We start from the raw sequence: 23,567 nt of genomic DNA, 5'->3' as shown, positions 1-23,567 counted from the left end.
AGGAAAAAAAAATGCAATTTGCCAAGACTGTTAGTTCACCTCCACAAAGTCTGTCTGAATGGGTTTGACATATTTAACCCAGTTGGCCCATAGCTTCACAAAAATATCTTTTTGCAAACGTAAACAACATGCCTTTATCCCCCATCATTAAATCGAACATCTTCCTGTAAAATGCAAAATCACTCCCAGGGGGCGTATAGACATTACAAAAAGTTACTAAAACATCATCTATTTTGCCTGACACTACAAAGGACCTTCCGCATCCTCACACAGGCAAATTATATTCCATCAACAGTGTTATCACCTGTGCATCTACACACGTGATCTACTTGATACGCTGTCCTTGCGGTCTGGCCTATGTGGGAAAAACCACAAGAAAACTTAAACATAGGATAAGTGAACATAAAAGCTCTGTACGTAGGAATGACCGGGATTATCCCGTGGCCGTACATTTTAATGATGCTCATCATGACATTTCCTCTTTACGTTTCTGTGGCATTGAACAGGTAAACCCGCCACTTTGGGGAGGTGACCACGACAAGCTACTAAAACAGCGTGAGGCTTACTGGATCTATACCCTCCAAACATTGACCCCAAAGGGCTTAAATGATGAACTGTTGTTAAATATGTTTCTGTGATCTTGTGTTTGATGTTGTGCTGAAGCATGAATTCTAACGTCCTATTTGTTTTGAGTGGAAGATCCTGTCTAGTTTTAACCACCTCTGGATAAATATGAAATATGCACATATATCATGAGTTTATCTAATCATATGACCTGTTGATTGTGTTCATCTTTGTATATGTATACATTTTCATTGTTTTTTTGAGCCCCTGATGGTTATTATAGAATTCTTTCAAATTATTTTATGTTCCTTTGGGAGTTGGGCTTAGCCAGAACAGACTTGTATGCTTGTTTGTAATTCATTGTTCTGTGTTTTTTGTTTTAAATAGGGCTAATGATATTTGATTGCATGTGTGAATGGGATTGGCTGTGGAGGAACAGCCACTCCCTATTTAAGATGGCTTCTCATGAACTAAAAAATGTTTGTCTGATGAAGGTCTAGTACCGAAACGTCACAACAATAAAGGATATATTGCAAGTTGGACAGTGTGCGGGGGCCTCTTTTTTGCAACTTTATGGTCTGTTTTTCCTCCACGCACCTGTTTTTTTGATAGATGTGCAAAGTGTTTACCTTGGCCTGACACTACAACAAATCTCCCTTCCTTATCTACTAACTCCGAAGTTTGTTCAAAAGCCACTTTTGATGATATTAAAATTACTACCCCTCTCCTACGTCCTGTTTTATAACTAGAGGAAAACACTATGAGAATCCCATCTTCTTTAATTTCTCATGCTCAGATGGAGTGAGATGTGTCTCTTGTAAGTAAACCACCCGTCCATTCTCCCTCCTCATTTTAGACAATATTTTTGACTTCTCTTTGCTGGGTTTATAATGCCTTTCATTTTAAATGAGATACACACGTGGACAAAATTGTTGGTACCCCTCAGTTAAAGAAGGAAAAACCCACAATTCTCACTGAAATCACTTGAAACTCACAAAAGTAACAATAAATAAAATTTATTGAAAATTAAATAATCAAAATCAGCCATCACTTTTGAATTGTTGATTAACATAATTATTTAAAAAAACAAACTAATGAAATAGGGCTGGACAAAAATGATGGTACCCATAACTTAATATTTTGTTGCACAACCTTTTGAGGCAATCACTGCAATTAAACGATTTCTGTATTTGTCAATGAGCGTTCTGCAGCTGTCAACAGGTATTTTGGCCCACTCCTCATGAGCAAACAGCTCCAGTTGTCTCAGGTTTGATGGGTGTCTTCTCCAAATGGCATGTTTCAGCTTCTTCCACATATGTTCAATGGGATTCAGATCTGGGCTCATAGAAGGCCACTTTAGAATAGTCCAACGCTTTTCTCTCAGCCATTCTTGGGTGTTTTTGGCTGTGTGTTTTGGATGGTTGTCCTGTTGGAAGACCCATGACCTGCGACTGAGACCAAGCTTTCTGACACTAGGCAGCACATTTCTCTCCAGAATGCCTTGATAGTCTTCAGATTTCATTGTACCTTGCACACTTTCAAGACACCCTGTGCCAGATGCAGCAAAGCAGCCCCAAAACATTACTGAGCCTCCTCCATGTTTCACCGTAGGGACAGTGTTCTTTTCTTCGTATGCTTGGTTTTTGAGTCTATGAACATAGAGTTGATGTGCCTTACCAAAAAGCTCCAGTTTGGTCTCATCTGTCCAAAGGACATTCTCCCACAAGCTTTGTGGCTTGTCAACATGCATTTTTGCAAATTCCAGTCTCGCTTTTTTATGAGTTTTTTCAGCAGTGGTGTCCTCCTTGGTCGTCTCCCATGAAGTCCACTTTGGCTCAAACGACGACGAATGGTGCGATCTGACACTGATGTACCTTGGCCTTGGAGTTCACCTCTAATTTCTTTGGAGGTTGCTCTGGGCTCTTTGGATACAATTCGAACGATCCGTCTCTTCAATTTGTCATCGATTTTCCTCTTGCGGCCACGTCCAGGGAGGTTGGCTACTGTCCCGTGGGTCTTGAACTTCTGAATAATATGAGCCACTGTTGTCACAGGAACTTCAAGCTCTTTAGAGATGGTCTTATAGCCTTTACCTTTAAGATGTTTGTCTATAATTTTTTTTCGGATGTCCTGGGACAATTCTCTCCTTCGCTTTCTGTTGTCCATGTTCAGTGTGGTACACACCTTTTCACCAAACAGCAGGGTGACTACTTGTCTCCCTTTAAATAGGCAGACTGACTGATTATGAGTTTGGAAACACCTGTGATGGCAATTAAATGACACACCTGAGTTAATCATGTCACTCTGGTCAAATAGTTTTCAATCTTTTATAGAGGTACCATCATTTTTGTCCAGGCCTGTTTCATTAGTTTGTTTTTTTAAATAATTATGTTAATCAACAATTCAAAAGTAATGGCTGTTTTTGATGATTTAATTTTCAATAAATTTTTATTTATTGTTACTTTTGTGAGTTTCAAGTGATTTCAGTGAGAATTGTGGGTTTTTCCTTCTTTAACTGAGGGGTACCAACAATTTTGTCCACGTGTGTAACTTTAAGGATCTGCTTATTCATTTATATATGATTTGACAGAAATCAAAGCCTTCTCATGAATTTTAAGTAGTATTAAAGCTGTACACAACAAAACTCTCTCCCAAAGGAACAACAGGAACATATATAAAACAGTTTTGAACATAAACTTTGGAAACGGGTTTCCTACAAACGTGTCTGAGTTAGAGGCTCGTAAAGGAGGAGCCCTGTGGGGTTTTGAGAGAACAAAACTCTCGTTAGGGGGTGTCCCACGCAACAGCATCGGTCGTGGGGCCCTAGTTTTTAGTGTATAGGCCGAAGACAATTCGCCAACTCACGAGTCCCGACTCATTTAGATACAGAGCAGTAATGTAGAATTCACACATTGCTGTGAAAAGTGCGTCTCGGCTTATCAGTAAATGTTCATTACTTACAGGCTGCAGATAAGGTCTTCATATTAAAGGGACTATAGATCACCAGTCTTTGTCCATAGGGGATTGCCTTCTGAATTCTTTGAGCTTTTCTTTACACTGGAAACGCTGATTTTTCTTAAGCCGTGTGTTGTCCCAGTCCTCCGTGTCGGGCTCCGCATCTCCGCTCCGGCCGCGCCGTCTCCCCGCCGTTTGCCAGGTGGACAGGTGTTGGAGCTCCTCTGGGCTGGATCAGCTGTGGGCTTAACCACGTTGACTGGGTACCCTCGTGAAGCCATGTCTTTCGTCGCCTCCGTAGCGTCTTGGAACAGTCTGTTGCCGTCTGGATAAAAGATTCGTATCTTTGCAGGATATGGTGTTTGAAACTTAATGTTTTTAGCTCTCAGGACTCTCTTGGCTTCAGCGTACTCACTGCGTTTCTTCAGAACCTCTGGAGGAAAGTCATTTTCAACGTAAAACCGTACATTGTCACACAGCAGCTCTTTCTTCTGCCATGCCCGCCTGAGCACCTCCTCTTTCATACGGTAGCTTCCGAATCTGAGCACGATGGAGCGGGGCCTCGCATTAGCGTCAGTTGGCCTCTGCGCCAGGGCTCGGTGAGCCCGCTGAATTCCAAGGTCTTCATCCTGAGCGAGGTCAAGTGTGGTTTTAAATAAACTGTCCATGAAACCAATCATATCATTCTTTGATGGCTAAAAGTAAAAAAAAAAGTAAAGAATTACATATTTGACTTTACTAGGGCACATACACACGTACTGTACATACATTTTCAGGTCTGTACAAAAATGTTTTCAAAGAAACCTAGGTTTGTTCCGTTATAGAGAAAGATACAAACTTTTTTTTGATGCAAACTCATCTGCCAATGCTTTTCCCATCTCCAGCCACTGTCTGAAGTTGTCAGAAGCCATCTGAAGACAGAAGAAAGGAAGGAGAAAGGCACAAAGACTGGTCTATGATCACTGATGGGGATCATGCATGTTGGCTATTAAATCAGCAATAGCAAGTAATATCAATCAGATTCTATGAACTGTAAATCCAGGCAGTGCTGCACCTGCAGTGTTCTTACATATTTATATTTGTAGAACGAATGGGTTCACAGATAACACTGTCAAAATACAGTCTGAGATACAGTAGGATAACACTGTTTCCTGTGGACAGAAATGTGTATACAGCTCACAGAATCTAGTCACAGAATGTGGTTTAATCCCACTCGCTAAAAGTAATTTCTCTTTCACCAATATTTAAGTCTGTGTAGCCTTCAGCCAATTTTGTGTGTGCAGTTATTTCAGTTGTAGGGCATGACATGACAAGGCAACTAGCTAACCGGCATGAATATTAGCATGCTAACGTTAGCGTTTTTTTAGTAAAATCATGTGTCTGTCACAACTAATTTGTGACTAATACGTAAAAATAACTCAACTACATAGGAATTGCAAGTCATCGATTACTTTAGTATTACAAATCAGCAAATAAAATTCAATCCACGAATTTGTGTACTTACCAGTGCAGTGTTTGTTGCCTCTGAGTAGCCGTTTTTTGATTGGTGAAGAAGGTCAAAGTTACGTGTGACGTGTTCATGGTGACGTTTCAGCTGAGACACCGGAGTGTCGATATTTACTCAACCGCTAGAGGTCGCTTAACTTCAAAACGTAATATTCGGTCGTAATGAGGGGCGTGTACAAACGACCTATGTGGTGGTTTTTTCAAGGAGGACAGTCTCGTCCTGTAAAGAGTCTTTAGCCTCTGTAGGGCAATCTAGTCCCGATCCATCAATCAATCAATCAATCAAAGTTTATTTCTATAGCACTTTTCATACAAAAAGTAACACAAAGTGCTTAAAAACAAACAATATAAAACAATAAAAAGACAATGCCCCACATCCCTCCCAAATCCTGCCCCACATCATACTTCCTATGAACACACAGACATACACACACAGACAGTCACACACAGACACACACACACACACACACACACACACAGAGAGAGATTAAGTCTCGTCATGCACTTGTGATGTCTATTGGTTTAGTTCCCCACAACTGGTCCGATATGCAACATTATCTGGTCACATACTGGCTCCACTATGGACACACGCACACTCATTTTAAAGAAAATCACTGCTGTACAGACACACATTTGAATATACACACACTCACATACTGTACACACTCTCACAAACTCTGCGTCTGCTGGTCTAGGCCCATTGATCCTGGGTTCGGTGCCATAGAGCTTTGAATACAATGCTAATAAGAAATATACACACATATACATATATTAACACACACACACACACGCACACGCAAACAAAACAGACACACAGACTTCAGCCATAGTTGTAGTTTTCATTAGCTGATAATTTCAGGGCTCTGATGCTGTTTTTGTGTTGTTACTTTTTTCTTTTAAAGGGGGCTGAGGACTTACCACCAGACTCCATTAAAAATAATCATCACATTTAGTGCTTTCCTGTCCTTTATTATCTGGCATATTCACTGTTAACTGTGTCTGCTCTCATCTATTGCTACTGTTAATGGTGTGAAATTATAGTTTGAAGAATTCTGAAACCAGAAAAACTACATTTCAGCTTGTAGTACTGATACATGTCAGTGCTGTGGGTCTATTGTATAACTGTAACACGAGCTGCTTTAAGGAGTCAATTAGTTTTTTTCTTGGCATTATTACACTCAGTCTCCACTAGCTATGCCATGAATTGATCAGGATGATATTTTTTCAAGTGCATCGACTTTTGAAAGTCCCTTTTATTATTGTTTCAGCTGAAGTTATGTTTATGAGGAAATGTTCAGATACAATTATCCCACCAAGGCTGTTTTTAACAGCATATGCATCACATAGTGTTTAGATCCTGTAGATATGTTCTAGATATCCTTTATATCTGAGCATTTAGCAAGTTGCTAACCATGTTTTCATACTTTTTACCAATACCATTTGTTGTTTTGTACTGAAGAGACAAAAATTTTCAAATTTGACGCATTGTGCTGTACTGTGATAGTATAGAGGTCGCTACTGAAAGTTTCTTTTTTTTTTTTTTCTAGATTTTGGTTGTTTGCATACATACAGTATACCTGAATCTCTCAAATTTTGAACTAGAAAAGCACTCAGAGAGCACAGTACTCTGGCAAGGCCGTTCATTCCCTCATATGGCTTTGTCAGAAATGCAGCATATTTTTGTAAAAATGTAGCATTTGTTTAATGCCAAGCCCAAAGTGCCATGAGTCATCATTAAGAGCGGTTCTGACTGGTGTATGCAGCTTCCCTGGTAGTATTAACTGCTCCATCATGAAGCTTTGACAGTTTGATGCTGCAGTACATGATACCATTTCTTATCCGTAACCTCCTCTGCTCCTTTAAAGGAATGCTCCTGTTATGTCCTTTCTGTCTTCACATTTGCACTACAGTCTGAAGTGACGTACCTGGGCATATGTGTGCTGGGAATGGAATTTGTTAGTTTGCCAAGTTCCGGAGCGCAGCTTACAACTCCTGGAAGCTCAAGAGCCTCGGCTTCATGGGTGCAGTTCTAGTATTGACCTCCTCATCAATAAGGCCTCTTAAGAACTGCCATGTATGTTGTTGGGAATATTTTGTTCCTCTACCATCCTCCCTGATGTTTCCTAATCAGATTTTCAGCTCTGATTAGGAAATATCATCACTTTTGGCAACATGAGAGCAAAATAATTCAATTCACATCACATAGATTTCATCAAAAATATCAAAGAAATGATGTTCCTGTGCAGCTAAACTGCCTTCCAAACTACATTTATGCTCAATTTGCATTCAGAGGTTGCTTGTGAATGAAGCAACACAATAATAAACTGGATCACAGTCAGCAGGAGGAGCTCGAGGTCGATAGAGGGCATTCATAGTGTACAACTCGTACACACGTATTCACCCCTGTGGTTACACTTTACACTTTTCCTGCAAAAGCCTCTCCACGTAGTGAGGCTAAATGCACCACATGCATTCAAATACTTTCATTTGAACTACTTCTTATTGGTAAAGCAATGCCACCAAAGCCTGGTCCGTCTATCCTCGTACCGCCGTATTTACATGGAGCATTTTACAGCAAAAAGTCCTATATAATGGGCACACATTGACCTCAGCCTCTGAGATGAAGTGTGATGTGGCTGCAAGATGCAGATTGTCGGGTCACACAGGAAGAAACAGAAAATAACGCAGAGCAACAAACAGAAGTGAGAGGTCACTATTGTGAGCACTGACAGTTACATGATGCAAGCTGAAAGGCAAACAAAAAGAAACAACAGCAAATGGCATGTATAAACATCAACAACTGAACAATCAGTTTTCTTGTAAAATATCCAGAAAATGGGCAGATAAATAAAGTCAGATGATGACAACACATCCTGTTCCAACTCTCTTTCTGTAGTTCAGGTCTGTATCACAAATGACACACTCTTGTATTTCAGCTCTTCTTGTTTGTGACACAGAATAGAAGTTGTCAGTCAAGTTTCATAAATAGATGACCACATCTTGATGTCAAATTTTTACACATTTAGTCAAGAAACGATCAAAAGTACATTCAATTCAATTCAATGCAGTTTTATTTACATAGTGTCAATAGCAGTTCAGATTGTGTCAAATAGCTTGAGAGAACCCATTTGGCCTGAACCCCCACAGAGCAAGCCTGAAGGCGACAGTGGCAAGGAAAGAACCCTTTTAACAGGGGAAAAAAACCTTGAGCAGAACCAGACTCATGTGGGGGGACCCATCTGCTGCTGGCCGGCCAGGTTGAGAGAGAGAGAGAGAGAGAGAGAGAGAGAGAGAGAGAGAGAGAGAGAGAGAGAGAGAGAGAGAGAGAGAGAGAGAGACACACAGACACAGACAGACAGACACAGACAGACACAGACAGACAGACAGAGACACAGACAGACAGACAGAGACACAGACAGACAGACAGAGACACAGAGACACAGACAGACAGACAGACAGACGGACAGACAGACGGACAGACAGACAGACAGACAGACAGACAGACAGATAATAACAACACAAAGCTATTGACACTTCCTAGGAAAAAAGAGAGAATAAAAAACATGTTAGAAAGAGGAAACATGTTAAGTTGCTGACATTGTTTTCAAACAATGACAGAAAAATGTTGATAACAGCCACTTAATATTCTGTGAAATTAAAATGTGAGAATTTGATGTTTTTATGGTGGATTTTTCAATTTAGTTTTTTTTTTAAATTTTGTATTAAATCAGTTTAGATTTTATAAATACAATTTTGATTAATATTTAGCTTATCATATATGAAATTTTAGATAACTATTTAGATTTTTATAGATACAATTTTACATTGATGTTGAGATTATTATATATAAAATTTTATATTAATATTCAGATTTTTCATAGGATTTTTTGATAAATATTTTTATAATTAAATAAAGGGAAACACAGATTTTAGTTGACTTCATGATCCTGCGACAATGACTGGACCTTTGCTGCTTTGATCAAGTAAAAGCAAATCTTTAATATGTTCACAGTCAGTCTGTGTCAGATCAGTCAAAATTTTGGAAACATTTTGCTGAACTCTCACATTTTGTTCAAAATTTACTGATTTGTTATTTGGGACCCAAAACTAACATCTGTAAAATATTCTGTAGATATTCAACTCCTAAAATTTCTTCACAGCCTGGAACACGAGCAAAGAATTTAAGCTAGCAAGTTTCAACCACAACAAGCTGACAAAGCATAAATGTTGTGAACTTAACCTTGAGTCAGCTACATCATTTTTTTAGGTGGAAAATAATGATAATACTTGCAACATTTAGCGATGTAAAACATACCTTAAGGAAACATGACAAAACCGGCGCCACCACGGTGTCTTCTTCTCCTCCGTCGTCTCCGTCATGTCCCATGCAATCTTCCTTGCTGCCGTCCCTGCAGTGGTGGTGGCGGGTGAAACCTCCTGGTCCATTTCGTTGACACTGGTAATAAAGGGAAACACAGATTATTAGCTTCACCTAGAGTCAGCTAGGTCACCTTTTATACAGAAAATAATACATTTTCTAGTGCTGCTAAGCTGTTATGTTAGTCAACATATTTCACACAACTTAGTTTAAAACGACAATTAAACTGAACAAAATCTGAGATGGTGGAAAAGCAGCCACCTGAAATGATCAGTTTCAAACAGCAACAGACGGTAAAAGACTTTCATACCTTTCTGCTATGGCCGTCTCAAAAACAGGGATTTCAGGCGTGGTGGTAGCGGGTGAAACCTGGTACTTTTCCTTGACACTGGTAATAAAGGGAAACACAGATTTTAGTTGACTTCATGATCCTGCGACAATGACTGGACCTTTGCTGCTTTGATCAAGTAAAAGCAAATCTTTAATATGTTCACGATCAGTCTGTGTCAGATCAGTCAGAATTTGGAAACATTTTGCTGAACTCTCACATTTTGTTCAAAATTTACTGATTTGTTATTTGGGACCCAAAACTAACATCTGTGAAATATTCTGTAGATATTTAACTCCTAAAATTTCTTCACAGCCTGGAACACGAGCAAAGAATTTAAGCTGGCAAGTTTCAACCACAACAAGATGACAAAGCATAAATGTTGTGAACTTAACCTTGAGTCAGCTACATCATTTTTTTAGGTGGAAAATAATGATAATACTTGCAAAATTTTAGCGATGTACAACATACCTTAAGGAAACATGACAAAACCGGCGCCACCACGGTGTCTTCTTCTCCTCCGTCGTCTCCGTCGTGTCCCATGCAATCTTTCTTGCTGCCGTCCCTGCAGTGGTGGTGGCGGGTGAAACCTCCTGGTCCATTTCGTTGACACTGGTAATAAAGGGAAACACAGATTATTAGCTTCACCTAGAGTCAGCTAGGTCACCTTTTATACAGAAAATAATACATTTTCTAGTGCTGCTAAGCTGTTATGTTAGTCAACATATTTCACACAACTTAGTTTAAAATGACAATTAAATAAACTCTGAACAAAATCTGAGATGGTGGAAAAGCAGCCACCTGAAATGATCAGTTTCAAACAGCAACAGACGGTAAAAGACTTTCATACCTTTCTGCTATGGCCATCTCAAAGACCGGGATTTTAGGAGACAAGTCCTTACAGCCGGTGTCAACACTGTTGATAAAAGGAAACACAGCTATAATTGTACTGCATGGAGTGAACAAAATGGAAATAACACCAATATAATGTGTTCAATCAATTTAAAAGGGAACAGAAAGAAAGAGAATTTCATACATCTCGTCCGTGTCTTCTATTGGAATCAGTTGAATCACTTGATTCCTTGTTGTCTGCTGGATACAAATACAAAACAAATAACTGTTTAAGAGAGCCGAGACAGACAACATACTGCATTGTTTGTTCACTGATTATTATTTGACATATTTAGCTTTGTTAAACTTAAAAATGGCAAAATCTGGCAGCAAAAACACCAGACATTTTGATCAAGTTTGAAAAAAAAAAGATAGAATACTGAACTATTCAAAAAATAACATTAAAATATATATATATTTTCTATGATTTTACCCATTATCTGAACTAACAAAACAGGGAAATGTGGAAAATAACAGTAAATTGTAGAACAAATAATAAGTAAAACGTACCTTGACATGACAGAGCCATCTGCCAAACCACCAAGTCTTTTGGGGGTTTTTTTCAGCTGGACTTGAGACTGTGGTGGTTGGACCATCAGGGGAATCCTGATTACTAACTTTTTCCTGTTAAACAGATAGAAAATCACTTGTGAGGAAATGTCACACACACATACCTAACTGAAAAACAGAAAAATATCAACAAACACATGAAGATTGTCACAGTTCTGTGCAAATCATCTCAATCCATGAAATCAAATGAACAGTGTAGACAACAGAGAATCAGATACTGACCTTTCTGCGTTTTCCTATACAGGAGAACATTGTGGTCGTAGTTTGATCTCTTCACAAAATGCTGTGACCTTTCTCTGAAGAACTCCTCAGTAAACTGAAGAGTTTTCACCTCCTTCACCTCTTTAAAGATTCTAGAATGTTCTCTTATGACAACAAAGATTTTAAAACACAACAAACTTGGTTCATTTTATTGCTGCTTTTAAAATGTCCTTGCAACCAATTGTTTTTTTTTTGGTTTAGGTTATACAAGCAGTTCTTTGACATTATCAGAATAAATACATAAAATGTGTGAAGAATTAAGACATACATTTATTTTATTTTGTGTTTTTAAAGGAATTTAAAACTAATGGTAAGAGTTTAAAGCTCCAGAAGGCTCAAGTTTGTCAATTCCTTATTGAGTCTTTAAAATAAATATGTAAAATAAAACCATTTAATGGTGGCTGGTGTCTGAGGTGACCACAGATTTAATATTGTAACATAACACAGACATGTGATAAAAAATTCATATGAACAGTTTGAATGAAGTGAAGTGGTAGACAGCGGGGTAGTGGTTAGCACTGTCGCCTTGCAGCAAGAAGATCTCCGGTTCAAATCCCAGCCTGGGCCTGGGATCTTTCTGCATGGAGCTTGCATGTTCTCCCTGTGCATGCGTGGGTTTTCTCCGGGCACTCTGGCTTCCTCCCACAGTCCAAAAATATGCTGAGGTTAATTGTTTACTCTAAATTGTCCGTAGGTGTGAAAGCAAGTGTGACTGTTTGTCTGTATATGTAGCCCTGTGACAGACTGGCGACCTGTCCAGGGTGTCCCCTGCCTTCGCTCGAGTCAGCTGAGAAAGGCTCCAGCACCCCCCGTGACCCTAGTGAGGATAAAGCGGTGTATAGAGAATGGATTGATGGATGAAGTGGTGGACTCACCTGTTCACATATTTCTTTTTTTGAAATTCTTTATTTTTCAGATCTGAAATGCAGACATTGGAACAGATCTCACACATAGAGGAGCAATCAAGACTCCTCTACAATCCAGTCTTTTCTTTTTCTTCTTTAAGTGTGAAGAAATAACAAAACAATAACATGGGAGAGTATAAGTGTACTTTGAAGTAAACCAAAAATACAACACTTTCAGTCACGACAGGCAGAAGGAAAAAAAATGCAATTTGCCAAGACTGTTAGTTCACCTCCACAAAGTCTGTCTGAATGGGTTTGACATATTTAACCCAGTTGGCCCATAGCTTCACAAAAATATCTTTTTGCAAACGTAAACAACATGCCTTTATCCCCCATCATTAAATCGAACATCTTCCTGTAAAATGCAAAATCACTCCCAGGGGGCGTATAGACATTACAAAAAGTTACTAAAACATCATCTATTTTGCCTGACACTACAAAGGACCTTCCGCATCCTCACACAGGCAAATTATATTCCATCAACAGTGTTATCACCTGTGCATCTACACACATGATCTACTTGATACGCTGTCCTTGCGGTCTGGCCTATGTGGGAAAAACCACAAGAAAACTTAAACATAGGATAAGTGAACATAAAAGCTCTGTACGTAGGAATGACCGGGATTATCCCGTGGCCGTACATTTTAATGATGCTCATCATGACATTTCCTCTTTACGTTTCTGTGGCATTGAACAGGTTAAACCCGCCACTTTGGGGAGGTGACCACGACAAGCTACTAAAACAGCGTGAGGCTTACTGGATCTATACCCTCCAAACATTGACCCCAAAGGGCTTAAATGATGAACTGTTGTTAAATATGTTTCTGTGATCTTGTGTTTGATGTTGTGCTGAAGCATGAATTCTAACGTCCTATTTGTTTTGAGTGGAAGATCCTGTCTAGTTTTAACCACCTCTGGATACATATGAAATATGCACATATATCATGAGTTTATCTAATCATATGACCTGTTGATTGTGTTCATCTTTGTATATGTATACATTTTCATTGTTTTTTTGAGCCCCTGATGGTTATTATAGAATTCTTTCAAATTATTTTATGTTCCTTTGGGAGTTGGGCTTAGCCAGAACAGACTTGTATGCTTGTTTGTAATTCATTGTTCTGTGTTTTTTGTTTTAAATAGGGCTAATGATATTTGATTGCATGTGTGAATGGGATTGGCTGTGGAGGAACAGCCACTCCCTATTTAAGATGGCTTCTCATGAACTAAAAAATGTTTGTCTGATGAAGGTCTAGTACCGAAACGTCACAACAATAAAGGATATATTGCAAGTTGGACAGTGTGCGGGGGCCTCTTTTTGCAATTTTATGGTCTGTTTTTCCTCCACGCACCTGTTTTTTTGATAGATGTGCAAAGTGTTTACCTTGGCCTGACACTACAACAAATCTCCCTTCCTTATCTACTAACTCCGAAGTTTGTTCAAAAGCCACTTTTGATGATATTAAAATTACTACCCCTCTCCTACGTCCTGTTTTATAACTAGAGGAAAACACTATGAGAATCCCATCTTCTTTAATTTCTCATGCTCAGATGGAGTGAGATGTGTCTCTTGTAAGTAAACCACCCGCCCATTCTCCCTCCTCATTTTAGACAATATTTTTGACTTCTCTTTGCTGGGTTTATAATGCCTTTCATTTTAAATGAGATACTGTAACTTTAAGGATCTGCTTATTCATTTATATATGATTTGACAGAAATCAAAGCCTTCTCATGAATTTTAAGTAGTATTAAAGCTGTACACAACAAAACTCTCTCCCAAAGGAACAACAGGAACATATATAAAACAGTTTTGAACATAAACTTTGGAAACGGATTTCCTACAAACGTGTCTGAGTTAGAGGCTCGTAAAGGAGGAGCCCTGTGGGGTTTTGAGAGAACAAAACTCTCGTTAGGGGGTGTCCCACGCAACAGCATCGGTCGTGGGGCCCTAGTTTTTAGTGTATAGGCCGAAGATAATTCGCCAACTCACGAGTCCCGACTCATTTAGATACAGAGCAGTAATGTAGAATTCACACATTGCTGTGAAAAGTGCGTCTCGGCTTATCAGTAAATGTTCATTACTTACAGGCTGCAGATAAGGTCTTCATATTAAAGGGACTATAGATCACCAGTCTTTGTCCATAGGGGATTGCCTTCTGAATTCTTTCAGCTTTTCTTTATACTGGAAACGCTGATTTTTCTTAAGCCGTGGGTTGTCCCAGTCCTCCGTGTCGGGCTCCGCATCTCCGCTCCGGCCGCGCCGTCTCCCCGCCGTTTGCCAGGTGGACAGGTGTTGGAGCTCCTCTGGGCTGGATCAGCTGTGGGCTTAACCACGTTGACTGGGTACCCTCGTGAAGCCATGTCTTTCGTCGCCTCCGTAGCGTCTTGGAACAGTCTGTTGCCGTCTGGATAAAAGATTCGTATCTTTGCAGGATATGGTGTTTGAAACTTAATGTTTTTAGCTCTCAGGACTCTCTTGGCTTCAGCGTACTCACTGCGTTTCTTCAGAACCTCTGGAGGAAAGTCATTTTCAACGTAAAACCGTACATTGTCACACAGCAGCTCTTTCTTCTGCCATGCCCGCCTGAGCACCTCCTCTTTCATACGGTAGCTTCCGAATCTGAGCACGATGGAGCGGGGCCTCGCATTAGCGTCAGTTGGCCTCTGCGCCGGGGCTCGGTGAGCCCGCTGAATTCCAAGGTCTTCATCCTGAACGAGGTCAAGTGTGGTTTTAAATAAACTGTCCATGAAACCAATCATATCATTCTTTGATGGCTAAAAGTAAAAAAAAAAGTAAAGAATTACATATTTGACTTTACTAGGGCACATACACACGTACTGTACATACATTTTCAGGTCTGTACAAAAATGTTTTCAAAGAAACCTAGGTTTGTTCCGTTATAGAGAAAGATACAAACTTTTTTTTGATGCAAACTCATCTGCCAATGCTTTTCCCATCTCCAGCCACTGTCTGAAGTTGTCAGAAGCCATCTGAAGACAGAAGAAAGGAAGGAGAAAGGCACAAAGACTGGTCTATGATCACTGATGGGGATCATGCATGTTGGCTATTAAATCAGCAATAGCAAGTAATATAAATCAGATTCTATGAACTGTAAATCCAGTCAGTGCTGCACCTGCAGTGTTCTTACATATTTACATTTGTAGAACGAATGGGTTCACAGATAATACTGTCAAAATACAGTCTGAGATACAGTAGGATAACACTGTTTCCTGTGGACAGAAATGTGTATACAGCTCACAGAATCTAGTCACAGAATGTGGTTTAATCCCACTCGCTAAAAGTAATTTCTCTTTCACCAATATTTAAGTCTGTGTAGCCTTCAGCCAATTTTGTGTGTGCAGTTATTTCAGATGTAGGGCATGACATGACAAGGCAACTAGCTAACCGGCATGAATATTAGCATGCTAACGTTAGCGTTTTTTTAGTAAAATCATGTGTCTGTCACAACTAATTTGTGACTAATACGTAAAAATAACTCAACTACATAGGAATTGCAAGTCATCGATTACTTTAGTATTACAAATCAGCAAATAAAATTCAATCCACGAATTTGTGTACTTAGCAGTGCAGTGTTTGTTGCCTCTGAGTAGCCGTTTTATGATTGGTGAAGAAGGTCAAAGTTACGTGTGACGTGTTCATGGTGACGTTTCAGCTGAGACACCGGAGTGTCGATATTTACTCAACCGCTAGAGGTCGCTTAACTTCAAAACGTAACACTCGGTCGTAATGAGGGGCGTGTACAAACGACCTATGTGGTGGTTTTTTCAAGGAGGACAGTCTCGTCCTGTAAAGAGTCTTTAGCCTCTGTAGGGCAATCTAGTCCCGATCCATCAATCAATCAATCAATCAAAGTTTATTTCTATAGCACTTTTCATACAAAAAGTAACACAAAGTGCTTAACAAGTTAAAAACAAACAACAAAAAAACAATAAAAAGACAATGCCCCACATCCCTCCCAAATCCTGCCCCACATCATACTTCCTATGAACACACAGACATACACACACAGACAGTCACACACAGACACACACACACACACGTTTGTACTTCTATCTTAGTGAGGACATCCATAGGCGTAATGCATTTCCTAGAGCCTTACCCTAACCTTAACTATCACAACTGATTGCCTAAACTTAATCCTTACCCTAACCCTAACCAAACCTCAATTCATACCTGTTCTCTAAAAACAAGCCTTCACCCTCAAACATGGCTGTTTCAAAGTGAGGACCGGCCAAAATGTCCTCACTTTGTAAAAATGTCCTCACTTTGATAGTTAAATGCAGAAAATGGTACTCACCATGTAGCAAGAACACACACACACACACACACACACACACACACACACACACACAGAGAGAGAGATTAAGTCTCGTCATGCACTTGTGATGTCTATTGGTTTAGTTCCCCACAACTGGTCCGATATGCAACATTATCTGGTCACATACTGGCTCCACTATGGACACACGCACACTCATTTTAAAGAAAACCACTGCTGTACAGACACACATTTGAATATACACACACTCACATACTGTACACACTCTCACAAACTCTGCGTCTGCTGGTCTAGGCCCATTGATCCTGGGTTCGGTGCCATAGAGCTTTGAATACAATGCTAACAAGAAATATACACACATATACATATATTAACACACACACACACACGCACACGCAAACAAGACAGACACACAGACTTCAGCCATAGTTGTAGTTTTCATTAGCTGATAATTTCAAGGCTCTGATGCTGTTTTTGTGTTGTTACTTTTTTCTTTTAAAGGGGGCTGAGGACTTACCACCAGACTCCATTAAAAATAATCATCACATTTAGTGCTTTCCTGTCCTTTATTATCTGGCATATTCACTGTTAACTGTGTCTGCTCTCATCTATTGCTACTGTTAATGGTGTGAAATTATAGTTTGAAGAATTCTGAAACCAGAAAAACTACATTTCAGCTTGTAGTACTGATACATGTCAGTGCTGTGGGTCTATTGTATAACTGTAACACGAGCTGCTTTAAGGAGTCAATTAGTTTTTTTCTTGGCATTATTACACTCAGTCTCCACTAGCTATGCCATGAATTGATCAGGATGATATTTTTTCAAGTGCATCGACTTTTGAAAGTCCCTTTTATTATTGTTTCAGCTGAAGTTATGTTTATGAGGAAATGTTCAGATACAATTATCCCACCAAGGCTGTTTTTAACAGCATATGCATCACATAGTGTTTAGATCCTGTAGATATGTTCTAGATATCCTTTATATCTGAGCATTTAGCAAGTTGCTAACCATGTTTTCATACTTTTTACCAATACCATTTGTTGTTTTTTGTACTGAAGAGACAAAAAATTTTCAAATTTGACGCATTGTGCTGTACTGTGATAGTATAGAGGTCGCTACTGAAAGTTTCTTTTTTTTTTTTTAGATTTTGGTTGTTTGCATACATACAGTACACCTGAGTCTCTCAAATTTTGAACTAGAAAAGCACTCAGAGAGCACAGTACTCTGGCAAGGCCGTTCATTCCCTCATATGGCTTTGTCAGAAATGCAGCATATTTTTGTAAAAATGTAGCATTTGTTTAATGCCAAGCCCAAAGTGCCATGAGTCATCGTTAAGAGCGGTTCTGACTGGTGTATGCAGCTTCCCTGGTAGTATTAACTGCTCCATCATGAAGCTTTGACAGTTTGATGCTGCAGTACATGATACCATTTCTTATCCGTAACCTCCTCTGCTCCTTTAAAGGAATGCTCCTGTTATGTCCTTTCTGTCTTCACATTTGCACTACAGTCTGAAGTGACGTACCTGGGCATATGTGTGTTGGGAATGGAATTTGTTAGTTTGCCAAGTTCCGGAGCGCAGCTTACAACTCCTGGAAGCTCAAGAGCCTCGGCTTCATGGGTGCAGTTCTAGTATTGACCTCCTCATCAATAAGGCCTCTTAAGAACTGCCATGTATGTTGTTGGGAATATTTTGTTCCTCTACCATCCTCCCTGATGTTTCCTAATCAGATTTTCAGCTCTGATTAGGAAATATCATCACTTTTGGCAACATGAGAGCAAAATAATTCAATTCACATCACATAGATTTCATCAAAAATATCAAAGAAATGATGTTCCTGTGCAGCTAAACTGCCTTCCAAACTACATTTATGCTCAATTTGCATTCAGAGGTTGCTTGTGAATGAAGCAACACAATAGTAAACTGGATCACAGTCAGCAGGAGGAGCTCGGGGTCGATAGAGGGCATTCATAGTGTACAACTCGTACACACGTATTCACCCCTGTGGTTACACTTTACACTTTTCCTGCAAAAGCCTCTCCACGTAGTGAGGCTAAATGCACCACATGCATTCAAATACTTTCATTTGATCTACTTCTTATTGGTAAAGCAATGCCACCAAAGCCTGGTCCGTCTATCTTCGTACCGCCGTATTTACATGGAGCATTTTACAGCAAAAAGTCCTATATAATGGGCACACATTGACCGCAGCCTCTGAGATGAAGTGTGATGTGGCTGCAAGATGCAGATTGTCGGGTCACACAGGAAGAAACAGAAAATAACGCAGAGCAACAAACAGAAGTGAGAGGTCACTATTGTGAGCACTGACAGTTACATGATGCAAGCTGAAAGGCAAACAAAAAGAAACAACAGCAAATGGCATGCATAAACATCAACAACTGAACAATCAGTTTTCTTGTAAAATATCCAGAAAATGGGCAGATAAATAAAGTCAGATGATGACAACACATCCTGTTCCAACTCTCTTTCTGTAGTTCAGGTCTGTATCACAAATGACACACTCTTGTATTTCAGCTCTTCTTGTTTGTGACACAGAATAGAAGTTGTCAGTCAAGTTTCATGAATAGATGACCACGTCTTGATGTCAAATTTTTACACATTTAGTCAAGAAACGATCAAAAGTACATTCAATTCAATTCAATGCAGTTTTATTTACATAGTGTCAATAGCAGTTCAGATTGTGTCAAATAGCTTGAGAGAACCCATTTGGCCTGAACCCCCACAGAGCAAGCCTGAAGGCGACAGTGGCAAGGAAAGAACCCTTTTAACAGGGGAAAAAAACCTTGAGCAGAACCAGACTCATGTGGGGGGACCCATCTGCTGCTGGCCGGCCAGGTTGAGAGAGAGAGAGAGAGAGAGAGAGAGAGAGAGAGAGAGAGAGAGAGAGAGAGACAGACAGACAGAGACACAGACAAAGACAGACAGACAGACAGACAGAGACAGAAAGACAGATAATAACAACACAAAGCTATTGACACTTCCTAGGAAAAAAGAGAGAATAAAAAACATGTTAGAAAGAGGAAACATGTTAAGTTGCTGACATTGTTTTCAAACAATGACAGAAAAATGTTGATAACAGCCACTTAATATTCTGTGAAATTAAAATGTGAGAATTTGATGTTTTTATGGTGGATTTTTCAATTTAGTGTTTTTTTTAATTTTGTATTAAATCAGTTTAGATTTTATAAATACAATTTTTGATTCATATTTAGCTTATCATATATGAAATTTTAGATAACTATTTAGATTTTTATATATACAATTTTACATTGATATTGAGATTATTATATATAAAATTTTATATTAATATTCAGATTTTTACATAGGATTTTTTGATAAATATTTTTATAATTAAATAAAGGGAAACACAGATTTTAGTTGACTTCATGATCCTGCGACAATGACTGGACCTTTGCTGCTTTGATCAAGTAAAAGCAAATCTTTAATATGTTCACAGTCAGTCTGTGTCAGATCAGTCAGAATTCAGGAAACATTTTGCTGAACTCTCACATTTTGTTCAAAATTTACTTATTTGTTATTTGGGACCCAAAACTAACATCTGTAAAATATTCTGTAGATATCAACTCCTAAAATGGCTTCACAGCCTGGAACACGAGCAAAGAATTTAAGCTAGCAAGTTTCAACCACAACAAGATGACAAAGCATAAATGTTGTGAACTTAACCTTGAGTCAGCTACATCATTTTTTTAGGTGGAAAATAATGATAATACTTGCAACATTTTAGCCATGTAAAACATACCTTAAGGAAACATCACAAAACCGGCGCCACCACGGTGTCTTCTTCTCCTCTGTCGTCTCCGTCGTGTCCCATGCAATCTTAACTGCTGCCGTCCCTGCAGTGGTGGTGGCGGGTGAAACCTCCTGGTCCATTTCGTTGATACTGGTAATAAAGGGAAACACAGATTATTAGCTTCACCTAGACTCAGCTAGGTCACCTTTTATACAGAAAATAATACATTTTCTAGTGCTGCTAAGCTGTTATGTTAGTCAACATATTTCACACAACTTAGTTTAAAACGACAATTAAACTCTGAACAAAATCTGAGATGGTGGAAAAGCAGCCACCTGAAATGATCAGTTTCAAACAGCAACAGACAGTAAAAGACTTTCATACCTTTCTGCTATGGCCGTCTCAAAAACAGGGATTTCAGGCGTGGTGGTGGCGGGTGAAACCTGGTACTTTTCGTTGACACTGGTAATAAAGGGAAACACAGATTTTAGTTGACTTCATGATCCTGCGACAATGACTGGACCTTTGCTGATTTGATCAAGTAAAAGCAAATCTTTAATATGTTCACAGTCAGTCTGTGTCAGATCAGTCAGAATTCAGGAAACATTTTGCTGAACTCTCACATTTTGTTCAAAATTTACTTATTTGTTATTTGGGACCCAAAACTAACATCTGTGAAATATTCTGTAGATATTCAACTCCTAAAATGGCTTCACAGCCTGGAACACGAGCAAAGAATTTAAGCTGGCAAGTTTCAACCACAACAAGATGACAAAGCATAAATGTTGTGAACTTAACCTTGAGTCAGCTACATCATTTTTTTAGATGGAAAATAATGATAATACTTGCAAAATTTTAGCGATGTAAAACATACCTTAAGGAAACATGACAAAACCGGCGCCACCACGGTGTCTTCTTCTCCTCCGTCGTCTCCGTCGTGTCCCATGCAATCTTTCTTGCTGCCGTCCCTGCAGTGGTGGTGGCGGGTGAAACCTCCTGGTCCATTTCGTTGATACTGGTAATAAAGGGAAACACAGATTATTAGCTTCACCTAGAGTCAGCTAGGTCACCTTTTATACAGAAAATAATACATTTTCTAGTGCTGCTAAGCTGTTATGTTAGTCAACATATTTCACACAACTTAGTTTAAAATGACAATTAAATAAACTCTGAACAAAATCTGAGATGGTGGAAAAGCAGCCACCTGAAATGATCAGTTTCAAACAGCAACAGACGGTAAAAGACTTTCATACCTTTCTGCTATGGCCATCTCAAAGACCGGGATTTTAGGAGACAAGTCCTTACAGCCGGTGTCAACACTGTTGATAAAAGGAAACACAGCTATAATTGTACTGCATGGAGTGAACAAAATGGAAATAACACCAATATAATGTGTTCAATCAATTTAAAAGGGAACAGAAAGAAAGAGAATTTCATACATCTCGTCCGTGTCTTCTATTGGAATCAGTTGAATCACTTGATTCCTGGTTGTCTGCAGGATACAAATACAAAAAAATAACTGTTTAAGAGAGCCGAGACAGACAACATACTGCATTGTTTGTTCACTGGTTATATTTGACATATTTAGCTTTGTTAAACTTAAAAATGGCAAAATCTGGCAGCAAAAACACCAGACATTTTGATCAAGTTTGAAAAAAAAAAGATAGAATACTGAACTATTCAAAAATAACATTAAAATATATATATATTTTCTATGATTTTACCCATTATCTGAACTAACAAAACAGGGAAATGTGGAAAATAACAGTAAATTGTAGAACAAATAATAAGTAAAACGTACCTTGACATGACAGAGCCATCTGCCAAACCACCAAGTCTTTTGGGGGTTTTTTTCAGCTGGACTTGAGACTGTGGTGGTTGGACCATCAGGGGAATCCTGATTACTAACTTTTTCCTGTTAAACAGATAGAAAATCACTTGTGAGGAAATGTCACACACACATACCTAACTGAAAAACAGAAAAATATCAACAAACACATGAAGATTGTCACAGTTCTGTGCAAATCATCTCAATCCATGAAATCAAATGAACAGTGTAGACAACAGAGAATCAGATACTGACCTTTCTGCGTTTTCCTATACAGGAGAACATTGTGGTCGTAGTTTGATCTCTTCACAAAATGCTGTGACCTTTCTCTCAAGAACTCCTCAGCAAACTGAAGAGTTTTCACCTCCTTCACCTCTTTAAAGATTCTAGAATGTTCTCTTATGACAACAAAGATTTTAAAACACAACAAACTTGGTTAATTTTATTGCTGCTTTTAAAATGTCCTTGCAACCAATTGGTTTTTTTTTGGTTTAGGTTATACAAGCAGTTCTTTGACATTATCAGAATAAATACATAAAATGTGTGAAGAATTAAGACATACATTTATTTTATTTTGTGTTTTTAAAGGAATTTAAAACTAATGGTAGGAGTTTAAAGCTCCAGAAGGCTCAAGTTTGTCAATTCCTTATTGAGTCTTTAAAATAAATATGTAAAATAAAACCATTTAATGGTGGCTGGTGTCTGAGGTGACCACAGATTTAATATTGTAACATAACACAGACATGTGATAAAAAATTCATATGAACAATTTGAATGAGTGGTAGACAGCGGGGTAGTGGTTAGCACTGTCGCCTTGCAGCAAGAAGATCTCCGGTTCAAATCCCAGCCTGGGCCTGGGATCTTTCTGCATGGAGCTTGCATGTTCTCCCTGTGCATGCGTGGGTTTTCTCCGGGCACTCTGGCTTCCTCCCACAGTCCAAAAATATGCTGAGGTTAATTGTTTACTCTAAATTGTCCGTAGGTGTGAATGCAAGTGTGACTGTTTGTCTGTATATGTAGCCCTGTGACAGACAGGCGACCTGTCCAGGGTGTCCCCTGCCTTCGCTCGAGTCAGCTGAGAAAGGCTCCAGCACCCCCCGTGACCCTAGTGAGGATAAAGCGGTGTATAGAGAATGGATTGATGGATGAAGTGGTGGACTCACCTGTTCACATATTTCTTTTTTGAAATTCTTTATTTTTCAGATCTGAAATGCAGACATTGGAACAGATCTCACACACAGAGGAGCAATCAAGACTCCTCTACAATCCAGTCTTTTCTTTTTCTTCTTTAAGTGTGAAGAAATAACAAAA

The 23,567-nt window shown here is 39.0% G+C and overlaps 1 protein-coding gene and 1 long non-coding RNA gene across 2 annotated transcripts; both read right to left on the bottom strand.

The window, feature by feature from the left end:
• Positions 1-3,034: 3,034 nt before the first annotated feature.
• LOC127535130 (uncharacterized) lies at positions 3,035-5,640 on the bottom strand. Its single transcript, XR_007943782.1, has 3 exons — positions 5,024-5,640; positions 4,358-4,430; positions 3,035-4,214 (listed from the first exon to the last, which is right to left on the bottom strand). It is a non-coding gene; the product is annotated as an uncharacterized LOC127535130 (long non-coding RNA).
• A 2,438-nt stretch (positions 5,641-8,078) lies between these two features.
• LOC127535129 (uncharacterized) lies at positions 8,079-22,695 on the bottom strand. The gene is made up of 11 exons (XM_051952195.1): positions 22,512-22,695; positions 22,230-22,343; positions 21,868-21,920; positions 21,682-21,747; positions 21,303-21,443; positions 20,813-20,890; positions 20,438-20,578; positions 10,203-10,343; positions 9,714-9,791; positions 9,341-9,481; positions 8,079-8,562 (listed from the first exon to the last, which is right to left on the bottom strand). The coding sequence occupies exons 1-11, from the start codon at positions 22,539-22,541 to the stop codon at positions 8,550-8,552; spliced, it is 996 nt and encodes a 331-aa protein (XP_051808155.1). The 5' UTR covers positions 22,542-22,695; the 3' UTR covers positions 8,079-8,549.
• Between the last annotated feature and the right edge of the window lie 872 nt (positions 22,696-23,567).

Source organism: Acanthochromis polyacanthus, chromosome 8 (genome assembly GCF_021347895.1).
Source record: "Acanthochromis polyacanthus isolate Apoly-LR-REF ecotype Palm Island chromosome 8, KAUST_Apoly_ChrSc, whole genome shotgun sequence".
NCBI classification, from domain to species: Eukaryota; Metazoa; Chordata; class Actinopteri; family Pomacentridae; genus Acanthochromis; species Acanthochromis polyacanthus.
This window is presented reverse-complemented; position numbering and strand designations above follow the sequence as displayed.

What these genes read in the sequence shown, in the direction of transcription:
- LOC127535129 (XM_051952195.1), bottom strand. Translation starts at nt 22,541, where the DNA reads ATGTTCTCCTGTATAGGAAAACGCAGAAAG. An exon ending in GATGGCTCTGTCATGTCAAG is followed by an intron (nt 21,921 to 22,229) that starts GTACGTTTTACT and finishes TGTATCCTGCAG; the next exon opens with ACAACCAGGAATCAAGTGAT. An exon ending in GAGACGGCCATAGCAGAAAG is followed by an intron (nt 20,579 to 20,812) that starts GTATGAAAGTCT and finishes CTTTATTACCAG; the next exon opens with TATCAACGAAATGGACCAGG.